The sequence below is a fragment of the Agelaius phoeniceus genome, chromosome 7, assembly GCF_051311805.1.
Source record: "Agelaius phoeniceus isolate bAgePho1 chromosome 7, bAgePho1.hap1, whole genome shotgun sequence".
NCBI lineage: Eukaryota > Metazoa > Chordata > Aves > Passeriformes > Icteridae > Agelaius > Agelaius phoeniceus.
The window spans coordinates 28,372,121-28,394,437 of NC_135271.1; the positions used below are offsets into that span (position 1 = coordinate 28,372,121).

A 22,317-nucleotide genomic window follows, 5' to 3' on the forward strand; every position below is an offset into this window, starting at 1 on the left:
CTCTGGTGGTGATAATACTACAAACTTAAGTGAGCATGTATAGCTAGAGTACGGGCTCCCAAAGATAAGGGGTGACTCTCCTATAGCTTCATGGTTCGGCTATTTTTTGTACACTTTTAGCACGGCAGCATGTTTTGTAAGTATTAATTAAGCATAAACCGAGTTAGCCACCATCCTTCTGGTGGCTCTGCGCTTTGCGACTGACTCCGTGTGAGTGCGGGCCAGCTTCAGGCCGGCCCGGCTCCGACACCCCCGTTCGCAGCTGTCCCGCCGCCCCCGCTCTCTGCCCTCAGCCGCGGGGCCGCGCCCGGAGCTGTCCCCGCCGCACAGCGCCACCCAGCGGGTGCCGGGCGCCACGGCAGCAGCCGCCGCCTCGGGCTTGTACCTTTTATTACCTCAAAGTCCTGCTGAACCTCACCAACTCGTACTTCTAACACCTGCCTACGAGAGGCTTCTCATGTCTGACTTAAATGCTGAACGAACGATGTTTGCTGTTTCTTTGTCCTGGCTTTGTTGTGTAGCCTCAGACCTTATTTGCCTCCCACTTTTCAGCTTTCCTCTGAGACTGACAAGTTGAAGAGACTTCAAGTGTGCTTCAGGTATCATCACTCAAAAACAGTCTTATGGCTACCTGATCTGAGAAATGGCTTGCACTCAATAGCTGTCTCCCTGTTTGTCCATAAAGTTATCCAGCATCTCTGCATGTATTGGTGCTTCAGTACAGCAGTATCATCAATGATTAAAAATTGAACAACATTTCCTTTTGACAGATGCTGAAAGTGGCTGAACATTTTCCGACAGAGTATTTTTTCAGTGGCTTATAGCTTCATCACATTTTATATGTTTAAGGTGAATGCATTTTTTCCTCAGTAAGAAACTCCTTTGAATTTTTCCTATTTTCTTTTAGTCTATTTAATTTTTTTTTTTTCTTAAACTGTTTTTGAAAATATTTTCTTTGACAAGCTATTGCACATTGGTCACTGGCAGAGCTGAGAAAGAAACCATAACTGACTGTTTACTTCTATGTGTCCAGGCTACTGGGCCTAATCTTCTCTTCCATTTAAAAGAGAGAAAAAAATTGTATGCTGACTATATTCTGAGTGAGATGGCGACATTGAAGGCAGCATAACTGCAGCTATCATGAAGAAAAGTGAATTGTTGAATTTGGTTAAAGAACATGAAGAACTCAGTGTAATTGTTGAGTAGACAGCTGAGTATTTGGAGACAAGTAAAGCTACTCTCCCCAGGTGTTTAAGGACAGTCCCTTGGAGCAGTGAGGATTGTGACCTGCCAGGTCAGTCTGGGGAGAGGGTATAAAGGCACCCCAGGCTTTTAGGCTTCATTTGTTTGCAGTTCCTGTTGCAGAACAGCAGGAATATGCCCTGCAGTGCTTGTGGGGCCCCGTGTGCTGCTCTGCACAAGTGGCACTGCTCAGCCACCAGTGAGACCATGGGACACTGCTGGTGGTCACAGCAGAGACTGCCTGCCAGCCACATGCATGAAAGCAGATAAAATCAGAAATACTCCTGTGCTCTGGAGCCTCCTTTCCCCTATCAATATGGATTTGGTTTTTGGCTTTCCATGAATCTGCACAGGGGTAAAAGTGGATAGATGGGGAGGAAGGAGCAGCAGTGCCAATGCCAGGAAAGGCTACCTGTTAGACCAGCAGCTGTGAGAAACAGGAGACTGGAAAAGTGAGTGTAAGTGGGTTTTGGGTTTTTTTTTCCCCCCAGTGGTTTGGTGGAGGGAGGGTTGGGTTTTTTCCTTAGGCTTGTTTTGTTCTTGATTTTTTTTCCCAGCATATGAAATCAGATTTAAAGTTACAAATTAAAAATTATTTGTTTTCAGAATCGATAAAGTCTTTACTGCAAGCTTTTTATTTATAAAATGCCTTAGGCAATTTTTATAAGGTTATGGAGTTCTTTGATTCTTTGCATTTGATAGTACTGCACCATCTATTGGTCTTTCTCAGTGAAATCAATTTATGCTTTGAGTTCAGTTCCTAAAAACAACATAAAATTCCCTGTGACACAGGTACTGGTAAAAATTTCATCATGAAAAAGTAGCAAGAACAAATCCCATTTACAAGACTGTGTAGTATTTCAGGGCAATTGACAGGCAGGCCTCCAGAATTCAGCCATTCTTTCTTGGGCTGTTCTAGTCCATGAATAAAGAAAATACTTTCCTTATAAAAGTAGTGAATTTCTTACTATTAAAAAATAGTACCTAATGAATTAAAGACATTTTTTATTTTGATAAATATTAGATAAATTAATTGCTTCATAAGAAGAGATGAAGTTGAAAATAATAATTTTGAGGCAAGAATAAACTATAAAAGAAGATAGAAAAGATGGAAAAATGAGTGGGTGTAAGAACTGAACAAGACTGAATGCATATCAAAAGATACTCTAAACTAAGAATTATAGTTTCTTAAGCAGATAAGAAAAACGGGGTATTAGGAAAATATTTAAACTCATGGAAAAGAAATAAAAGCAGAAGGAGAGAAAATATGGACAAATGTGCAGTGAACTGAATTTGAATTTTTTTGTCGTACTTCTACTCAGCTTTAAGAAGCAGGGGTATGTGACCCAGGGCACTTCCCTGATCAGACAGCCTTGCCTTGGTGAGTATTCATTGCTTGATGAATGTCAACTTGTGCAGTCCAAAATTATGGAGACAAAAAAAGAGGAAACCTACTCAAACCTTAATTTAATCAAAGAAGACTTTTCTATTCTTGCACTTTTTATTAAAATATCTATGAGGGGTGCATAGATGCTCTTCCATTCTGTATGATGAATGGAAATAGTTTTCCTACTATTTCTGCACCTTAAAGACAAGATATTCTTACTCAGTTTATGATGTATTTTGACCTCTGGTACTACAGAATCAAGCTACATTAACTCTGATACTACTTAAAGGCTAATTAACCATGATACTACTTAACTGGATGCAAAGCCTTATTTTGCTGAGTGATCGGTAAAAGTTTAAAATAATTTGGCCCTTACTGAACTGCTAATAATGTAGGCAGAAGCAAACCCTTAACATCAGTAAATCTGCACCAGGGAAGACAGCAGCACATTGATTTCTGAACACAACTCAGCTACCTGAAATCCAGGGCTCTCCAGTGTGCCATTCAACAGCCATATTAATATCGATACCCTACGGTTTTTCTTCTCAGGCACACAGTGAGAAGTGTACATAAGTATATGAGTGGAAGGACCTTGTGTTGCTGGAAGCAAAATGCCTGTCTGTAAGTAACAGGAACAGGCTTGCTGACATACCTGATTTTCTGTATAAAGACTTCATTGTTTGTTTTTTTGGTTTTTGGGTTTTTTTTCTTTCATTTAAACAGAGCTTTGTTTAAATTAAAAAAAATCACTTCAATCCAAGATTAAAACATTATATGATTTTCAGAATTAAGGGGCAGGATGCTGTGTGCTTAGTAGGCTTGAAATTAATAGCTTTGAAAATTTTCACTGCAGCAGATGACTGTTTTACTCTCTGAAGGTGTATCCCATTGTATGTTTCATAATGCTCTTTCCACAGAAGGGTCATTTAGGCAGTTGTTCTGAACTCCTCCTCTTCTGTGCTCTTCACCAAGTTGCCCCAAAGAAAGAAAGGAAGGCAAATGGTCTCATGTGAAGCTGTAGGAAAAACATGGCCACTTGCAGATGAAGGAGAAAGAGATATGTAATTGGTACCAAATGCTGATGCTTCCACAATCATAGCTAGAAAAAGCCTGAGCACCGGGGAAGAGTGTCTGAAGGCAGAGACTGTAATGTGAAAATTTAAATACTTTTCTGGACCATTGACTGAGACACTCTAGGCAAGACTGTAATCATAAGCTTGGGACAACCGTATTTTTGCTTGATTTAAATAACTTTTTTTTTTAAGTCTGCAACATGCAAGTCTCCAAGTATAAAAAACCACTATAGGAAATAATTCCAATAGCTGCTGTGAGAGAAGATAGGATGGGTTTTTTCTGTGCGTGTGTGATCCTGGAATCCTGTGTTTATCTAGCAGTCATGTGAAAAGTAATATGTTACCACATCAAATCCATAGATATCTGCAAGATAAAATTGCACTGTGGGTTTTATCAGGGAGAAGCTGCAGCCAGTTTTCATGGCTCCTCAAAGGCCAGCAAACTCAGTGTCCCCAAATTGTCTATGCTTCACAGACAAGCACTTCAGGTAAATAATGACTGCTGTAGTTACACCACCAGAATTCAGCAGTGCTGTTCCAGTTTATAAATAGCTTTGTCTAGAAATCAGATAGCAGCATGTGCAGGTGTGAGTCATTAGTGCAGGAGACACAATGATGTGTGGAAAAAGCATGGCTCACATCCAAACCAGCCCACACACTTTCATCAGCCCCTTGAAGTCTGCAGCACAGAAAATAAATTTTTCAAGTCAGGATGCTGAAGCCCACCCAGACTTAAAACTCAAAGGTGCAGTAATATGGAATTCAGTGCTTCTTCCAGTACCTTGTTGATCAGTCATGCTCAAAAGGCAGTTTTTAAAGTCAGTAATTTACTGTCTTGAGTTAATTACCACAATTTCAATTAACATACACAAATATGTGTCAAACCTGCTTTCTGTAAATCATTGTTTTAGAACACATACTTGTAAATTCTAAGGGATTAAGGAAATGTCCAAATTATTATTTGATTTTCTTTTTAAAATTTCACGAGTTGAAACTGGAAACAGTTAATGATATTGACCTCCTTGGCTGGAGAGTTAATGGAGGGTGTAATGAAGAAATCAACAAGTACCAAAATAGCACTTAGGATAAGGTGCCGGTTTTGGAGAGAATTCAAAGGAAAGGAAAAAGGAGCTTTTAGTTCAAGAACATTTAGTTTTAACTATTCTGGCAAATTTTATCTTTTCAAGGCTTAACTTAAGCTGAAAGGGGATACCTTGAGTCCTGATGCCAGGTGAGGATTCTCAGCAAAACAACTGAATTTTCAAACAGGATTCAAGTTATTTTTGCAAATAAAGTTAAAAGACAGAAGTGAATCCTTATTCATATGAAAGAACATTTGCATCCTAGAACTTGTATGTTTTCAATACTGAATCATTGTTTATCTTCATAAATTGTACATTTTACTATTTGTTGGACAATCTTTTTTGCCATATGTTTTCTTTTTCCTATTTTTGCAGTGAAGTAAAAAGAGAAAATTGAAGCACAAGTTTGGATCACTTTCTCTAAATCTGAGGTTAGGTCTTGCCAGAAGGTACTATATACTTTTTTGCTTACTGTCATTGAGATTACATTTAGGATTCAAAGTTCTGTGCAGAGATTAGAATCTTCTTTCCTTTTTCTATCGGCACATTCTTGTGTATGGACTAAACAAAAGAAATGTGGTATTTGGACATCCTGGTAAACATAGGAGAGCATTATCCAAAAAGCAGGGAATAATGTCAAACCATTCAGGCTGTATGAAAAACCACCTGGTTCCACAGAAATTGTTAATATTTATGCTCAGCTTCTTCTGACTGACATCTGCCAGGAAAGGGTGAAGAAAATTTAACATCAGCCTGCCTTCTGTGAAATTGGTACAGCCAGAATTGATTAAAAATAGCCTGAGGCATAAATCATCTTTCCACATTTTAAAGAATACAAATTTCTGTAAAGCCATGTAAATCCAAATTATGATGTCAGAGGTATAACTACAGTGATGTAGATCAGAGCACTATTTGGGTGAGTTACATTTCTGCTATTGTTTCTTGAAACTGTGCTTATCATGAAGGAGAGGTAATACGTAATTGTTCAATACTTTTCTGTAAATAGTTTTATTAAGAAAGCAGTTCAGGAATTTTTCTGTACTTTGTGATGGGCTTTCAAAATCTTATTTCATCTGAAACAAATAAAAATTAGCCTTTTTCTTCCTTCTTGGGGTTTTAGAAGTTATTCTGTTGTTTTGGAATCAGGTTACTTTTAATTTGTCACCAATTCAGTAGTTGCCAACCTCAAACCACTAAGAATAGATAAGTTTCCTTCCAGCAAATTCTCTGTCACTTTACATAGTAACTCTTCTAAAGATATTATTACTATATAGTGCTTTTTTTCTTTCTCAGATATGAACACAATGTGAAGGTTTGAGCTGTTTTGTTAAAGGCAAAGATTTGTTGGGTTTATTCCCCTACTTCCTCATCTGAAACATTATCACAATGTAATGGGTACAGATTACAATATATGTTAGAAATGCTTTTAATCAGGTCTGGAGATGCAAGATAGATACCAATTCAGATTGCCTAATTTGTATAATCAGATTCAAATGGCAACATGTGTCAAGCGTGTCCAGCTGTATAATCAATTCTGCTAGAATAAGATTCTGTGCTTTTGCAGAAACATTGCATTCCTAAGAAAAATTTTTTGAGTAAAAATGGTACATTGAAAATACACTACATTCCTCGCCATTATTTTTCGTCTTAAAAAGTGGAAAAAAGAGTTAGAGCAACTCTCTGTAGAAATGTATGAAGAGTAGACAGGTGCCACCAGCATGAAGTGCCATGACATTCAGTACAATATTAGTCACTAAAGATACATAAATTCAAAATAGGCAAATGGAGAAGACCACTGGCAAATTTCCCAATGTTGAGGAGAAACTCAATAAAATTATGTAAGGATGTATGTAAAAAGTGTGATGTGATTATGTTGTGTTATGGTGCTTCTAGGTATTATGGAAGAAAGGGTCAAGGTACAGACGCATCTTGGTTGGAAGACAGATGTAAAATTATGTGATGAAAGGAAGGGGCACTTATGCTATTTGTTGTCCTTTGTGGGATATTTCCATTCAGTTGAAGATTTTTTCTGTTTGAGGGTAAAATTTTTGTTGCCTAAGAAACACTAGAGGCTCTCTGTTTGACAAGCAGTAGTGTAAGGGAATACAGTTGGTATCTTGAGTCCCTGGCTTTCTTTTAAGCTGTCACCAAATTATGCATCTCACTTAAGAAAAATTGCTTCACTTTTTTTTTCTAGTGGAACAGAACCAGCCATTTCCATCCCCCTGGAACCAATGCAAACAGTGAGAAGTTGGGTGAGCTAAACTTATTCACATCAGGCACAATGTAATCTGGTTGGTTAACGTGCTGGATTCAGGCTTTTCTGTTCCAGTTGGAGCTTCAGCTGGAACGGTTTTGCTGACATTGGCTACTTCAGTCAGGCAAAAATGGCCACCTTGCTGAAAGAGGAGCTCAGCATGGCAAAGGATCAGACTTCTGCAGTAAGTTCTGCCAGAAACATTCGCTCTTAAACAAAGCCAAATATGAAAAAAAGGCTACTGTTCAAGTAATTTCTTCTTCAAAAATCACAAAACACATCTTGAAGTATGTGAGAGAAGAACCTGAATAAGAACTTATTAATACCACTGGAATCTCAGTGCAGACTGTGATATATAAATTAGCTAAATTTTTTCTTTGTTAAACTGCACACAGCATTCATACAACAGCAGGATTAAGTTTCTCTCATGACTCTACACAACATGTCCAGTTGTGGGCTCCCCAGTACAAGAATGTACTGGATAGAGTCCAATAAAGGTACAGAAAGAGGATTAAGGAACTGAAGTGTCTCCCCTGTGAGGAAGGGCTTAGGGAGCTGGGATTGTTTAGCAAAGAAGAGAATGCTCATGGGGGGATCTCATCACTGTGTATAAATGGGGGATGATACAATACAAAGACGCATATCAAGGCTCTTTTCAGTGGTGCCAAGTGACAGGACAAGAGGCAATACATACACTTAAACATGGAAAACTCTGTCTGAAAGTCAGGATACACTTTTTTTATTGTGAGAGAGACAGACAAGTTGCTCAGAGAGGTTGTGAAATCACCACCCTTGGAGATATTCAAAAGCTGTCTAGACAAAATCCTAACAAAAAGCTTTAGGCAGTCCTGCTTGAGCACAGAATGTTGGACCAGGTGACCTCCAAAGGCCCCATCCAGTCTCAGCCAGTTTGTGATTCTGGTCCTGTATCTGCACTGTGACTCTAAAGAGAAGATTTTAATCCATACAAAAGTGAAAGAAGGCATCTTCATTCAGTTATGGATAAGTCAAGAATTAGTAGAAGTAATTTTCAGTTTGTGTACTCCAATACTTAAGGCCTCCGGGAGGAAGTAAGTGGATAAATCTATTTCTCATCTTAAACAAGAATTGGGAATTGGTAACTGAGTTATAAGTAGAACTGTGACTTGAAGATGATATTCTCTTTGTATGGATGCATGAGGAATTTATCTCTTGGTTTCAATGCCATTCAATTAGCATGGTCAATTATTATATATATTGTCTGCCAGATGACAGATGAGTGCAACTTGAAATGGTAAGATCAAAGCCTGCAATTGTGTTGTAGGAACGATAGCTTTGAGGTGATACTTATTAATTCACCTATGCTAATTTAAAGTTCTGATCTGCAATTCCTATTTTTGGTATTGGTAGTATCAGTCTTCACAGCTCTCACTTTGCCAATATGAAGATCTTCCCAACTCATGCAGTGACATTTATAAAGCTGGTTCCACTGATTCAAGCATAGTGGAAGCCAGGAGTCTTTCAAAAATTTTGACAAAATCTTTCTTTGTGACCTTTTTCCTCCCTTCAGATATCAGTTAATTTTTTCTTTGGCTCAGTTTTGCTGTCTCTAGATAAAAATTACTACCTGACATTGCTGCTGTAAAACTTTGTTCATGGTCTGCCAAAGTGCTTTGAGACACTGAGATTTGGGCACTGCAGAACTGCCTGCCTTACATAACAGCTGCAGGCTCCTGTGCCTGGGGGCTGGCCTCTAGTGACTCTTCTTCAAACAGGGCAGGGCAGAGCAGAGCAGCCAGGCAGTAACAGCCCCTCTTGGTCTCTCGGGAAAGCATTACTCTGGTTAAATGTCCTCTGTGAATTATCTCAGAGGATATATACCTTGGGGTTTTTTTTGTTTTTTTTAAAGGTGATGATATAATTTAGATTTTTCAAATAAAACTGATATTCATCCTTTGAAGGAGAGGAACTTAATTTGTGGGTAGGAGTTGTGGTTTTGAAGATTCACGGCCTTTGTGATTCTTATCCCTGTTATTTCAGATGTGCTAATAAAAGCTGCTTAGCATTTCTCCTTAAGACTTTGCTACAATGCCTTGCTAATGTCCAATGGGTGGAAACTCTAGAGTTGATAAAGAAACATAATTTATAACTGTTGGGTTGATTTAAGGCATTCTCCCTGCATGTGGTCCCAGAGACATAGCCCACATCTCCACCATCCAGGTCTGAGAGTCCTCAGTAGCCTTTGCAGTGAAGAGTCTTCATGGCTGTCAGTATGTTTATGACACAGAAACATGTTAGTTCACAGCTTTGATCACACTGCTGCAACTTTGCAGCCCTCCTTCAGGCTGCCTGTAAGCTGACTTTTCCTTGCTTTACAGCTCAATGTGCATTTGCTGAAGCCCTGGGGCTAAGGGCCAATGCCAGGCATTGGCCTTACAGGTGCTTACACTGGCATGATGATGCTCCTTACCTGCTACCTCTGCTCTTTTTCAGTTCATACACGTCTGATTTTAATAGAACCACTGTCAGTCCTTGCGTAACTTTTTTCCTCCTCTTGTCCTCATTTTCCCTTCTGGAAATCCTGGCTTAATATCACATGTTGAAACACTCAAAAACTGAGTGGCAGTTTGATGTATTTGCTGGGATGGGGGCTTATTAGTGGGCATCACTGATTCAGGTTTGTGTAAAATATAGAGACATTTCCAGTGAAAATAGCTGGATTTTGCATGTAGGAGATCAGATGAAGGGATCCTAGAATAGCAGACATTTTACATATATTTATTTTTGGCTTTCTAGTCTTTAGCAGAAATGTTTTTATATTTCAGATTAATTTGGGGCAGCACCATTTAAAATGAGGTGCTGTAAGGAAATTTACGGTATAGTTATTCTTCTTTTCACTTTATACCGAATACTAAATGTAATGCAATGTTAAAATGTTTCTGTCTTACCAAATATTGTTAAAAATAGGCTTAGTGGCAAGTTCCAATGTTTTTGGGTTTTTTGACAGTATAATTCAGCATTGCTTGTTTAAATTTTTTGAGGTTCACACCCTGGTAGTGAGGGGAATAATGGATAATATCTAGCTGTAAAGTGACTGGGTCAAGAAATCATCCAATACCTGCCAGAAAAAAAATACGATTTGTAGATGTGTTCTGACTGTATAAACATTTTTACAAGTGTATTATTATAAATCAAGTTCACTTGTTTTCCCAGTTTAAAGACCTTGGGTGCATAGCAGGAAAGAGAGAAGATGAGGTTTGTTGAACAACTAGAGGGCAGTGATGGGGCCTGCAGAAAAGTCAGAGTTGAGCACATTTGGCTGCACTCCCACCCTTTCCTGCCCCTTGCTCCTGCATGCAGCAGTCTCTCAGTGCCATGGCTTGTGAGGACAGTGACCTACATAGGAGTCAGGCTTTAAAACTGTAATAAGTCTGCTTCTACCAGAGACTTGTTTTGTAATCTGTCTGGTGACGCAGTTATCTAGTTTGAATGTGTGCCAGTAATTCTGTGAGGCAGGCAAGTACAGAGCAGTGCTGAAGGATTGCTCCCGTGGTTCTTTTCAGGCTGTTTACAGACACCAAAAGCTTCCAGAGTTAGAGAGTGAGCTTTATAGGGCAGAGATGCTGCTCTATGTTTGCAAGCATTAGCACATTTTTATGGTACTGCATTAATAATCACATGCAAATACAAACTTTAAAAAAAAAAAAGAAAAAGGCAGTAGGAGATTGGCCCAGAAGCCTCTGCAGGTTCAGTAATACAAGCAGAAGCTGTGTATCCTGTTTGGGTGCCTACAATTCATGGAGTGTTTTACCAACCAATTGCTCTTCCCATGCTTGGGGTGGAAAAATAATTTTGGTAAATATTTCTTGGATTTGTGAACTTAGATGACAATTAGATTTTATCAGATGTGTGGCTAGCCAGACCCTGCACACCTGGCAGGAGGTAATGGAATTTGGATGAGCGCTTGTGTTTAACCATTTTGCAATTGGATTTGGTTTATTGCTTTCAGAATTCAGTAGAATATTTCATTCTCTGAACCTATTTTGAACACATTAGGAAATGTTTTAAAGGGCAGCTGGCTTCCCTGATTTGGTTTCAAGTATGTCCACAAAACATTTATCACTTTAAACTATAGCAAAAACTTTTCCTTTGAAAGGACTTCTTTTCTCTTTCTAGGAAGGCTGTACTAGCTCCTTTCCCCACAGGCTCACCAAGAAAGCTGTGTAAAGAGAAGTGGCTCCTGTGGCCGCTAAAGAAAACAACTGAACCAGACAGGCATTTGCTGAGAGCTCAACCTGGAGTTTGTGCCAGAGTGAGTACACAAGCATTACTGAGAAGCTTCTTTCTTCTGTCAGACATCAGAATTGTTTTCTTTTCTGACCACAGGCAGGGGGTGCTTGGAGCGTGCCAGAAGCTGTGAGTTAGACTCCACTGGATAGCTATGGCAGCGTGTGCTCTCGGAGAAGGCTCCGTGAGGGCCAAGCTGATGCGGGGGAGGCAGGGTAAATGTCACTGCATTTGCTGAAGCTGAAGTCAGGGCTGCTTTCCAGCCAGAAAGCTCACATTTCACCTCTGCAGTGTGCTGCCATTGCAGCACTGGCTGGTTTTCACCATTAGCTAATAACTTTCTGCATTGCAGCTCTGCACCCATGCAACTTTGTTGCTTTTATATTTTCCTCTCATAAGAGAAAATTTCAGAACTTACTTCCTGTGAGGCACACAATTCTAGAAAATTGCCTTCTTTTTCAGCTGGAACCAGCAGGGTTTTTTCTTATGCAGCAAGGGAAGAGTTTTACAGATTCCATAAGGACCCTCATCTCCAGGCTGTGCAGTGAAAGGAAAGGTGGTATCTCTCGATAACATGCATTGTCAGAAAGGGCTTGGCCAGAGGTCTCCTTGCTGTTTCTGATGATAGAAAGATTTGTATTGTGTGTGAAGTGATTGTGAAATCCAAACCCAGATGATGAAAAGAAACCCTAATTTTTAGCAGTTCAGAGGAACACTAAGAAGCATTTTACTAACTCATGTATTCTATGTCTCATCATCTGTGAAAAGCTGGATGAAAGGAAAATGAGTGTCACATCTCAAGACATTGTGCTGCTGTAGTGTAGGTGTCCAGAGGCTGATGTGCCCAGACAACTGTGTAACCAGGTGTGGAACTTTTGACCTGTAAAACTGTCATCATGAAGAGGAAACATATGGAAGACTGCCCTTTAAAATTCTGAGGGAGCGCTGCTGTGGTTCTGAACTGATGCCGTAAAATAAAAGTATCCACTAACAAGCACAGTTTGTAGCTGACTTGTCCTAGTATTTAATACTGCAGAATCTGGAAATGTTTCATACTTCCAAATACCAAGCTCCTGCTTCAGTTATTGTTGTGGATTTGAAGGTCTAACTTTGGGGCTACAATTCTGGAAGTGTGTGGAGATACTAAAGCAATGGAAATATATCCTGTGGGAAGCCAAAAGTAACTATGGTCAGGGCAGACATCTGATCTTACTGGTGTAGTTTCGAAGTAAAGATAAGTAATCTTCAAGACCTAGCTGAAAATGTAAGTAGTTATGTAACTGAATACTAAAATTTCTTGTAATTATACTGTTTGTTTCCTTGGTAGTTGTGTTTTAATACTCCTAACATACAATAATGAAATAATAGAATTTTAAAAAGAAAAAAGTGAGATATTGAAGGTTCCCATTACTACTACTTCTTTTCATAGGTTTCCTACCCTGATAAAATATTGAACAGTTTGTGAGTTCACCTTTTTAGCTTTTGAATGTTGCTGTGAATTTGTGAGGTCAGTGTATCTGCTACCCAAGGGGGTACTTATGGGGGGTTAATTAAGAGAAACTGGGCCAGGTCACCTGGACCCTGAATGTCCAAGTAATTCACAATATAAACTTGTTAACCTGAAGTTACTGTATCTGAATACCTTATAGTTGTTATGAAAAAAATCCAGTAACAACTAGTGTCTTTCAGTATCTCAGCACATTCATTAGGTTGTTATTCAGCCTAAACACCATTTTTATAAAATCTACTATTACATACTTACTGATGTGTTTATCAATATGTCACATAGAACTGTGATGAATCATTGCAGCTACTCCTATTAGACAAAATAATTTAATGAGGCACATCTGTTAAAGCTGGTTTTGATTTTTTTAATTCTGCCTATTTGCTTTCTTAGAAAATAACTTTAGTAAATCTGCAGAATATTTTCCTTTAATTAATTCAAAATAGATGTGGAAGGAAATTATCTTTCAGATATATTCCCTTTTGCTTCAAAACTATTTTTTAATAGCCTTCAGTTTAACAAAGGGAAATTACTTTATGTACTTCAGAGGGGTATGCTGCATGTTCTTCCATGAGTTTCACACAAAAACATTGGTGAAATGGAAGCATGTAGCATACTCAACCTTTGGGCCAGTTTTTACCCAGGAGCAGCAGGAAATTAGTAATTAGTTATCTTTCACTTAAAAGGAGGGGGAAAGGATGTGTCTATCTCATGGTGTTATGTGCCATTTCCTCAACTTTTGACAATCTCTTTGGAGGGAAAATCCCTGAAGAGTGAATCTGGCATAAAAGTACCAGCTGTGGCTCAGACAGATAAGTTGAATATGACATTATTCCATATTTTTATGGAGCGTCCACAGTCATAGCAAAACATGTTAGAGGTGCTTGTAAAATAGCCTTAATACTGCAGATCTAAATCTGTAATCTGAAATAATGCAATAACTGCTTTCTATCCCATTGAGCAATTTTGGTTTAAAAAGTCTTACTTAAAATTAAGCCACCATTAGAAACATGTTCATTCTTTGTGTAGTTGGTGCTGTATTACAACTTGCCAAAAGAGGTTTAAGGAAAAGTCACTTTGACCATTCAGAGAGTACAAAAGTGTAAGAACAGTAGGCTTTTGTTTTGTCAATTTTAGGTAAACAGGAATAATTGAACCACAGGGTGATTCCTCTCTACCTGACAGTTTTTTTCTTGGTTTTTTTCTTCATAATTGTTTACATTTATTTATTTTCTTCTACTGGTTTTCTTAAACAACTTGGTGTCCTTCTTAATTGTGCTGCGCCTTATACAATTAGTTTGAGTGGTGACAAGAGTGATGTGTGTCAGTGGCTTTCCAAGCTCTTAAGATGTCATAAAACAGTGTTTTATGGATGGTAATTTCTGTGTATAGATCCAGTGCCTTGGAGTTTGGGTTCCAGAGACCAGTGGTTTTCAATATTGCAAGGTTTTATTTTCTTTTCACTAAAAAGAAATTTTGGCTAGCTGGTTTTGTGAGGTCTGAAGGTTCATAAGCTCCTCTTGTGCTTTCCTTTGTCACAGGGCCACATTAATTTTGGGAATAGAGATTCCAGGTGGAGACAATAAATACTAGTATTTCCCTATTAAGTAAAAATATATCCAGTCTCATTAAGGTATTCAAAATTTCACTAAAGGCCAGATTTTTCTGAAGTTAACTTTTTCTGCTCTGATCTCTTACTTGGCTGTGGTTTTTAGTACTATTACAAGAAAATATAGATAGGGAGGTTTTTTGTTTCATTTGAAAATAAAAACTAAACTGAAATAAGCAAAATTCTCTCAGAGAAACTCTGACTATTAAAAAAGTTAATCCCCCTTATCAGTTTTTTACATTTGTACTTTATTTTTCATTTTGTGTACTCTGTCCTGTAGATCTGGTGTGATAGTTGCCTACTTTAATTACTGCCTCTTCAGAAAGGTGAGTGTTTGTAGAGTCTAAAGTGTCATTTTCCTTACAGCCATAGGTAGCTGTGATGGGAAGAGGACTAAAGTAGGGTGTTTCCAAATGAGCAGTATAATTGTGCATCCTTAAAGTCTGCAGTTACTGTGACAGAGTGCCAAGTGTAAAGGTACAAAATTCAGAGGATCTGAGGATCCTTTCCAAAAGCTCATCATTACTCAAACACAGACTAAGCAGGTATGGAACCAGTGGAGTGCTCAAGGTAGATAAAGTATAATAACAGCAGTTGCTGCTGCTTCTGTTCTTCTGGCTTCTTTCCTCAGGTAATCTCAATAGCCCATGTCTCTGGGTTGGCAGTTTTTTCTAATTAAATAGATTTTCAAAGACAAATGCCACTCTCTTAATGCCAAAATTTGTCACAGACAGGATTTCTTACAATAGACAGAGCAAAGTGAAGAAAGGTTAGCTGCTGCAGCATTCTTTTGGCTCTGTAAACAGCAGAGTGCCTCAACTCCCACTGGCTTTGCAAATGTTAAGGCTATTCAGCAGCTGTAAAATTTACTAAAAGTCTCAGACCTAACCCTGGGAACCACTCAGGAGTGACAGTATGTTACAGATTTCTTACCAGTGTGTGGCTTAAAAATGCTGGGTTTCTACTTTGATCCATTGTCATCCTTGTGAAGTGCCAGTCCCACAGGTATTCAACTGTTTGACTGGTCCAGTTTACTAACTTCACACAGCCAACCTAAAATCATCTTGGGCACCTCAAACTGTGTTCCCAGTCACTCCTTTTCAATCTTTTTTAATGTATGATGATGTATTAAGGCCCAGTTTTTCAAGCATGTTCTTTTAACTCTTTTTTTTAACCTTCTTTGAGAAGACAATCAGTTTTCTGACTAATAGTGTAGGATCAATGTGCTGTGTTCCACTGTGCTGGTATTCTCCAAAATCTATGTACTCCAGATGTACTCAACAGGAATGTGACTCAAACTTGCTTCTTGAGCTCAGAACAAAAAAGCAGTCCAGAAAAATAAAGAACATTTTTCTCAGGAAGCTGTACTGTCTACAGTAATTTAAAATAGTCTTCAGAAGATATTTTATAGAGTTGAGAATCCACAGATTCCCAGAGAAATTGTGGAGGACCCAGACTTCTGGGACCTGTCAGCTTAATTGTATTTGTTCTTTCCTAGACATTTGATTTCTTTCCATGCACCTGATCTGCCTTGCCCATGATAATTTTGTTTTGTGTTTAGTACTCTGCTGAAGAGTGAGCTGAGACCTTCCTGTGATCTGTCCCCTAAGTTTGGGTCTCTTTATAAGAAATTGCTGTAAACAATTGCAGTTGTTTTTAATGACTGCAAGTTTCTTTCCATACTAGGTGATGCAGATGTACCTCCCCTTCTGTGGGATTGCCATATCCAATGCCCAGCTATTTGCAGCTTCAAGAAAGGAATATGACAGAAGCAGGGTAAGTGCAAAGTGTACAGTGGACCAACATCAAACTTCAGTCTTTTGTTCCTGCAGGTTCCAGCTATGCATATGTGTTTGCTAAGCAGACAGTTCTATTTCAAAAACTGTATTTTCAAAAGATCCCTGTTTTGAATGAGGCAGCAAGCAGACAGTGTGGGAGGGAAATCCACTTGTAGTAGTGGTTGTGGTTTCCTGATATCAGTTCCACATCTTGAGGTGCTGAAACAATTGCATTTGTGGCACAGACACACGAGAAAGTGTGAATCTCTGTGCTTTCTCACAAGAAAGTGTGTGCATGAGAAAGTGTTACTTAGGCAGAGATTCAAGCTCTCATAAAATTCTACTCATCTCAAGCCTCTGCCATTCTGAATTTTTAATATTTAGTTCATGTGCAAATAATGTGGATATATCTTTATAAAATTAAGCAGGGAAAATAAACCCCTATATTTGAAGGGTTTTGACAGCATGTCTCCATGGAATATACACTCATGATTGCTGGTGCTGTGCATGCATTGGGACAGGAGGCTCTGAAGTGAAAATAATGCTCTGCTACCCTGTCATTCCCTTGTCAGAGAGGTCTTTTATTTTTTGAAGAAACAAAAGGGTAATTTTGAGGGGTTTTTAATAATTGTTGGCTTCTTTTTTATCATCCTTTCTACAATGACAGGGAATTATATTTTTGTTAGCTTGCATCACAGGTCTAGAACTTCAGTAGAAATACCTCTAGCAGTATTGAACCTGCTATTCCTTGACAAAATATTAAAATTCATTTCAATTTTGTTGCCATAGTCATTAAGACCTTTCTTTGAATGAAGATTTCGATGGATCACTCATATAAAATCCATCCCAGATATGACACTTCCTTTGCAATGCTCCATGTATTTATTAATTCTACAACCAATACAAGAGTTTTCTGTCCTTGTATACAGGCTTTACTGGAAGTAGTGAATGACCTCTTTGAGGAACAGACTGACTTAGAGAAAATTGTCAAGAAAATTATGCATCGGGCCCAGACTCTCCTGAAGTGTGAGCGGTGCTCAGTGTTACTTCTGGAAGACATTGACTCACCAGTAAGTAGAGTTGAATGCCATATGTAAGTACAGAACAGCAGGTGTTTTTCAGGGTGTTGTTCCTAAATGTAACTTAGGTATATACTGAAACTTTATCTACACCCCTGTTGTGTCTCTATCCCAGTAGGCTTATACTGTGATAGCAGTAAGTTTTTACATTGAGCAGGTGAAATGGAAATCCAACTTTCAGAATAATTGAAGTATTTTTGGTTTTTTGCAATTATTCTGTCTACTTGACCCATGAATAATTATTTCATTTGCAGAGTTCTGTTGAACAGATGGATGTAAACTGCATGAAAGTATTTGACAGTTTTGACAGGGTCTTTCACTGGGACTTTGCAGTAAACTATAGTCATAGGGTGTGAGAGCTTCTTAAAAAATATTTGAAGTTTTTATGAATATTGTTATTAGTAATAAATTAAGTGGCTGCCTTTATATTGGTAGCTCCCTCCAGTGTTTTCAGGCTATTCAATTTAAGCTACCCTCCTTTCCACTGATTTGAGAAGTCGCTGAAGGATAAAACATTGTTTGTAATATCTCTTTTTCCCTACACAATTATTATTTTTGTATTCACTGATTCTGCAGTTAATTATTTGTTGCTAGGCTTTGACAAGTCAGAGACAGAATCGTAAATTTGTTTGTATGGCAGAAAAAAATCCCCATTCTTTTCCTTGGAGGAAAGATATGATTCACATTTCATTTCAGTTAATAAAAATTAAGAACTTTCATTTGAGTATGCCCTAAATTATACCAGCTTTCCTAAAAGCAAGATCAAAGTTTTTATTTCACTTATGTTCTCTACTATAGAATTTTAATGTTTCTAGTTAATTTTCTCTTTCTAGGTTCCCCTAGCTACCCTCCTCCCCAATTTTAGAATTACAATATATAGTTCTACTACTTTCTTACGAAATGTCACTGTGTTTATAAGTATAATATGATTTTTATTTTTCACATAAATGTCCATTGTGTTAGGAAGTTGTGGGTGGCAGTTCATTTTTCTGCTCTTGGTACTATTTCTGCCTTTGAGCTTGGAGGGGCTTTTCCCAAACCACAAGCAATGAGTTCTTATTCCTCTAGACAAAATTTTGAAATATGGACAAAAATCTTAAACTTTTTCTAGATGGTCATAAATCTTAGGTTAATTTGGAGTATGAGAATAGCATCTTACCACCCACTTGGTAATTTTTACAAGTGGCAAAACAGTTATTTTCCTGACTTTCTCCTGTTTTGGAGGGTTAACATATATACCAGAATAGATCTCCTTAGAGTAACCCAATGTCTAACCATGTCTAAAATACTGTCATTTGTACATTGGGCAGAAAGCTTTTATGATTCAGAAACAAAGTGAAGATGGGAACACATCCAAAAATAAGGCCTCTCTTCTGTCACTTTTTGCCACTCCTAAGATGTTTCACTTATGTGTTCCTGACACATATGTTCAAGTGTGATTGGTTGCAGTTAGTAATGCAAAGCTGCCTTTCTGTTTATTTTCCTATATTAAAAAAGTGAAGTTTGAGTAAAGCTCCACAATACGTGTCCCAAAAGCCTTTAAAGCGAAGCATATACACTTGTGGAAAAGAGTTTTCTGAGGGAATCTGAAGATATCATTTGATTTGATATTGATTTTTAGGGAACTGTGCACAGCGTGTATTTTAAACATGAATTCTCCATTGAGAGAATACAAATTTGTACCTTTATCCTAAGACTATTGTATAAAAATACAGTTTAAGCAGAGGAACCTTACTGGTTTTTTAGATGTTTATTTATCTTAATAGCAATCTTAAGTTACTTCTTTTGTGACAGGTGGTGAAATTTACAAAATCTTTCGAATTGTTATCTCCAAAATGCAGTGCTGATACTGACAACAGGTTAGTGCTCATGTCTTCTGTGGTGATGGATAACTACATTTTTCACATCGTTTTAAGGTCTGCTTGGTCAAGATTTTATTTTCTTATGGAACTTTGTGTAGATTTGATTGAAGAGTGTGAGCCTCTGTTTTTTACTCAGACAAGACACCTGCTTGCTTCAAATGGAGGCTTGCTTGACTAAATATATGTGCCTATATTTTTTTTTGTATGTATGTTTGTGTGTGTATACATGCACTAATGTTCTATCAGTGTCTCAGGTAAGAAAGCAAGGGAAAACTGATTTTTTTATGGTTGAACTCATTGATAACATGAAATTGTTGTTTTGCTTGATTAATATAGAAGTAAAAATTACAAAATTATTTTAGATTGTTGATCTCTTACAAAATTGTTTTGTACAATTGTGTTGAGAGGTTTTCAGTAAAATTTTATTTCTGCTGTTGTCAAATTGGAAAGCCTAGAAACCGCAGAGCATATGTATTTCCTAGAAACTGTGCTCCTGTGACTAAATCTTGTTTGGGAGCCCAGTCAAAATGGAAGTATATGTTTTGCTTAGTAGGATCTGTAAACACTTATAAAGGGCCAATTTTAAGTAGCAAAAGAAAGATTTTTGTTCATGTGAGGTTGTTATATCAATCCCTGCAAGGTTCCACCGCTGGTAGCAGTTCACATAAAATGTCCTATATACCAAATGAGGGGATGAGGATGCAGGACTATTGTGAGCACATTTCTTCCATCTTTCAGGGCTCAGTGTTTATCACACAGGTTTTATGCAGATTAATTCATACTGATTCTGAAGGAGAATTTTCCATATCAAATGGCTGTCATGGTGATAAACCTTTTCATGGATTGATTTCACATCATTAGAAATGGGTAGTGTTAGAAAATTTCTAAGATGTGCAAGCTCACATCAGAGTCCAGCGCCACATAGAAATATGGGTAGAAGCTATCTCCTTTCCATGTCCTGGTATGGGAATGATGAAGCAAATGGAAAACAAGCAATAAAAAAATAGGAAGATTTAAATATGATTAAATAATCTGTTGATTCATCTGGGAATCACAAGTTGCTTTTGACAAAGAGTTCTAGAGTAGCAGTTGGTCTTTCCTAGGGGGTGAAAATACATTTCTTTTATTCAGGGACAGGAGTATGAATCAAGGAATGTGGTTGTTATTCCTGTTTTTCTCAAACTTGATCAGTAGCCAGATTAGTCAAAACAATGTAGAGTGGTATCAAGATAACCAAGCTGGCTCATTTCTTGTTACCATAGTTATATTAGCATGTTGCCACAGCAGTTTGTAGTAGCCTGCTCTGCTTACAGTCAAGTCAAGAATATTTTAACTTTATTCCAAGACATGAATAAACACATAACCTGGTAGCTAGCCTGCATAAGATTCCTAAAGGTATATTTCTGTGCATTTTAACATAAAGATGTATCACTTTTTCTGTGATTATTTTTTCCTGTGGAAAGTGAAGTTGCTTTTACAAAGACCAAGGTTAGACTGGCAGATATGATGTCACATTTGGATCTAGCACAGGCACAGCTTGAGTTATTGGCACTATTGTGAAAAAATAAAGGTTATTTAGGATACAGAACAATGCCGCGAGCCCTTGACATTTGAGCATTTTCCTAGTGAGTTTTGCCCTTTTCATTCTGCATTATGCAGCTGTAAGTGATGTCAAGTCATGAGACTTTTCATGTGGGGAAAAGAAGATGAGTTTCTTCATCATTACAGCAGTTAAGAAAAACATTATTTCTTTGAAATTTTAGTTGAAATCCAGACATTTCAGGCTGAGAACAGTTCTCATTATGTTTTATCTAAATGAGAAAGAACGTCCTAAGACAATATTTCATGCATGCCCCAATGCATGCCCCAATATACTTTCTCACACAGTTTTAGAAGTTGGCTTTTCTTTTGCCTTCATAAATCTGCATGATGGCAGCTCACCTGTTAAATACCTAAATATCATAATTGAATATTCATACTTATTTTCTTTGCTGTTGTTTGTAAAGAAATGTCTTGCAAGGCCACACTTGCCTTTTTTTGTTCAGTTTCCAAGTTTTCATCACACACCACAATCAAGTTTCTTTATTATCCATACTGGCACACTGATGCTTTTGTTTTTCCCAGTGATTTTCTTCTTGAAGTACAAGTTTGCCAAGTCCCCTAAATTTTCTCTCCCTTTGAAAAAATATTACATAAATGTCAGAATCCTTGGGGGCTCAGTTCTGGTATGATCTAGATGAAGATGAGCCTGATGGAATGTGCTGTGAAGTGTGCCTTTCCTGCACAGAAGCAGCAGTTTTGGCAGATGAGATTCCATTTTAGCAGGTAGCTGAGATGACAGCTCTCTAACCTGGGTACCAGTGCTAGTGGACAAGTCTCCTGCCTGGGCCAGAGTATGAGTTGTGTGGGCAAAAATATCTGTGCTCCTTCCCACTTGGGCTGGTACAGAGGAAGGGCTGAAATCCCTCAACTGTTTTACTGCCCCTGGGATGATGTGCCTGTCTTCTGGAGTATGGGTGTAGAGTGCTTGCTAGGAATGGAGAGACCATAATAGAACCTGCTTTTAAAACTTAATTATGAATGTTATCTTGTTTCTTTTACTGGAATTAATTTGCTGCTTAAAATGCTTGACACCTATATACAGTCCTGATGTATGTGTCTTACATGATAGTATCATTCAGATAAGTTATGGACTGGGAACTATGCATTCTAAATTAGATCTTTATCCTTAAAGATTTTTGCCTCCGAAGTATTTGAAACAAATTAAATTATGAATTAAATGTTAAATTATAAATGTGATTTTTTTACTTAGCTTAAAACCCATTATATTTATGTAAAGGTCTCTGTCAAAGTGTACACATAACATTTATTACAGTCATTCAAAATTATTATCCCAAATGAAAGTGGATTCCTCTAGATTTCTGTAAATCATTATTATTTTTACTTATAGCCTTTTAAGAATATTACGTTTTCTTTTAGATGAGTGACGTAGTTGAATTAGTCTCCAGAAAATCAATGCAGCCAACAAAAATCAATCCTTTCACTTTGATTGAGTCTTTCAAGGATTTTACTGTTCAGCCTGCTTTCATTCATGAGGAATGCTTCAAAGCCTCAAACTATTGTATTCTCCATAGCTTCTTAGTAACTTTTTTCTAAGAAATGTTTCTCAGGTGTTAAA

At 37.8% G+C, this 22,317-nt stretch overlaps 1 protein-coding gene across 2 annotated transcripts in view; it reads left to right on the plus strand.

The window, feature by feature from the left end:
* The window catches only part of PDE11A (phosphodiesterase 11A), a 104,758-nt gene that overhangs the window by 24,833 nt on the left and 57,608 nt on the right, over nt 1-22,317 (plus strand). The window contains exons 2-5 of one of the 2 annotated variants that reach the window (XM_077181372.1): nt 11,197-11,332; nt 16,107-16,196; nt 17,128-17,268; nt 19,072-19,136. In XM_077181372.1, coding sequence (XP_077037487.1) covers nt 11,197-11,332; nt 16,107-16,196; nt 17,128-17,268; nt 19,072-19,136 — 432 coding nt within the window. The remainder of the gene's footprint in view (nt 1-11,196; nt 11,333-16,106; nt 16,197-17,127; nt 17,269-19,071; nt 19,137-22,317) is intronic. The other variant, XM_054636474.2, reaches the window with a different exon arrangement.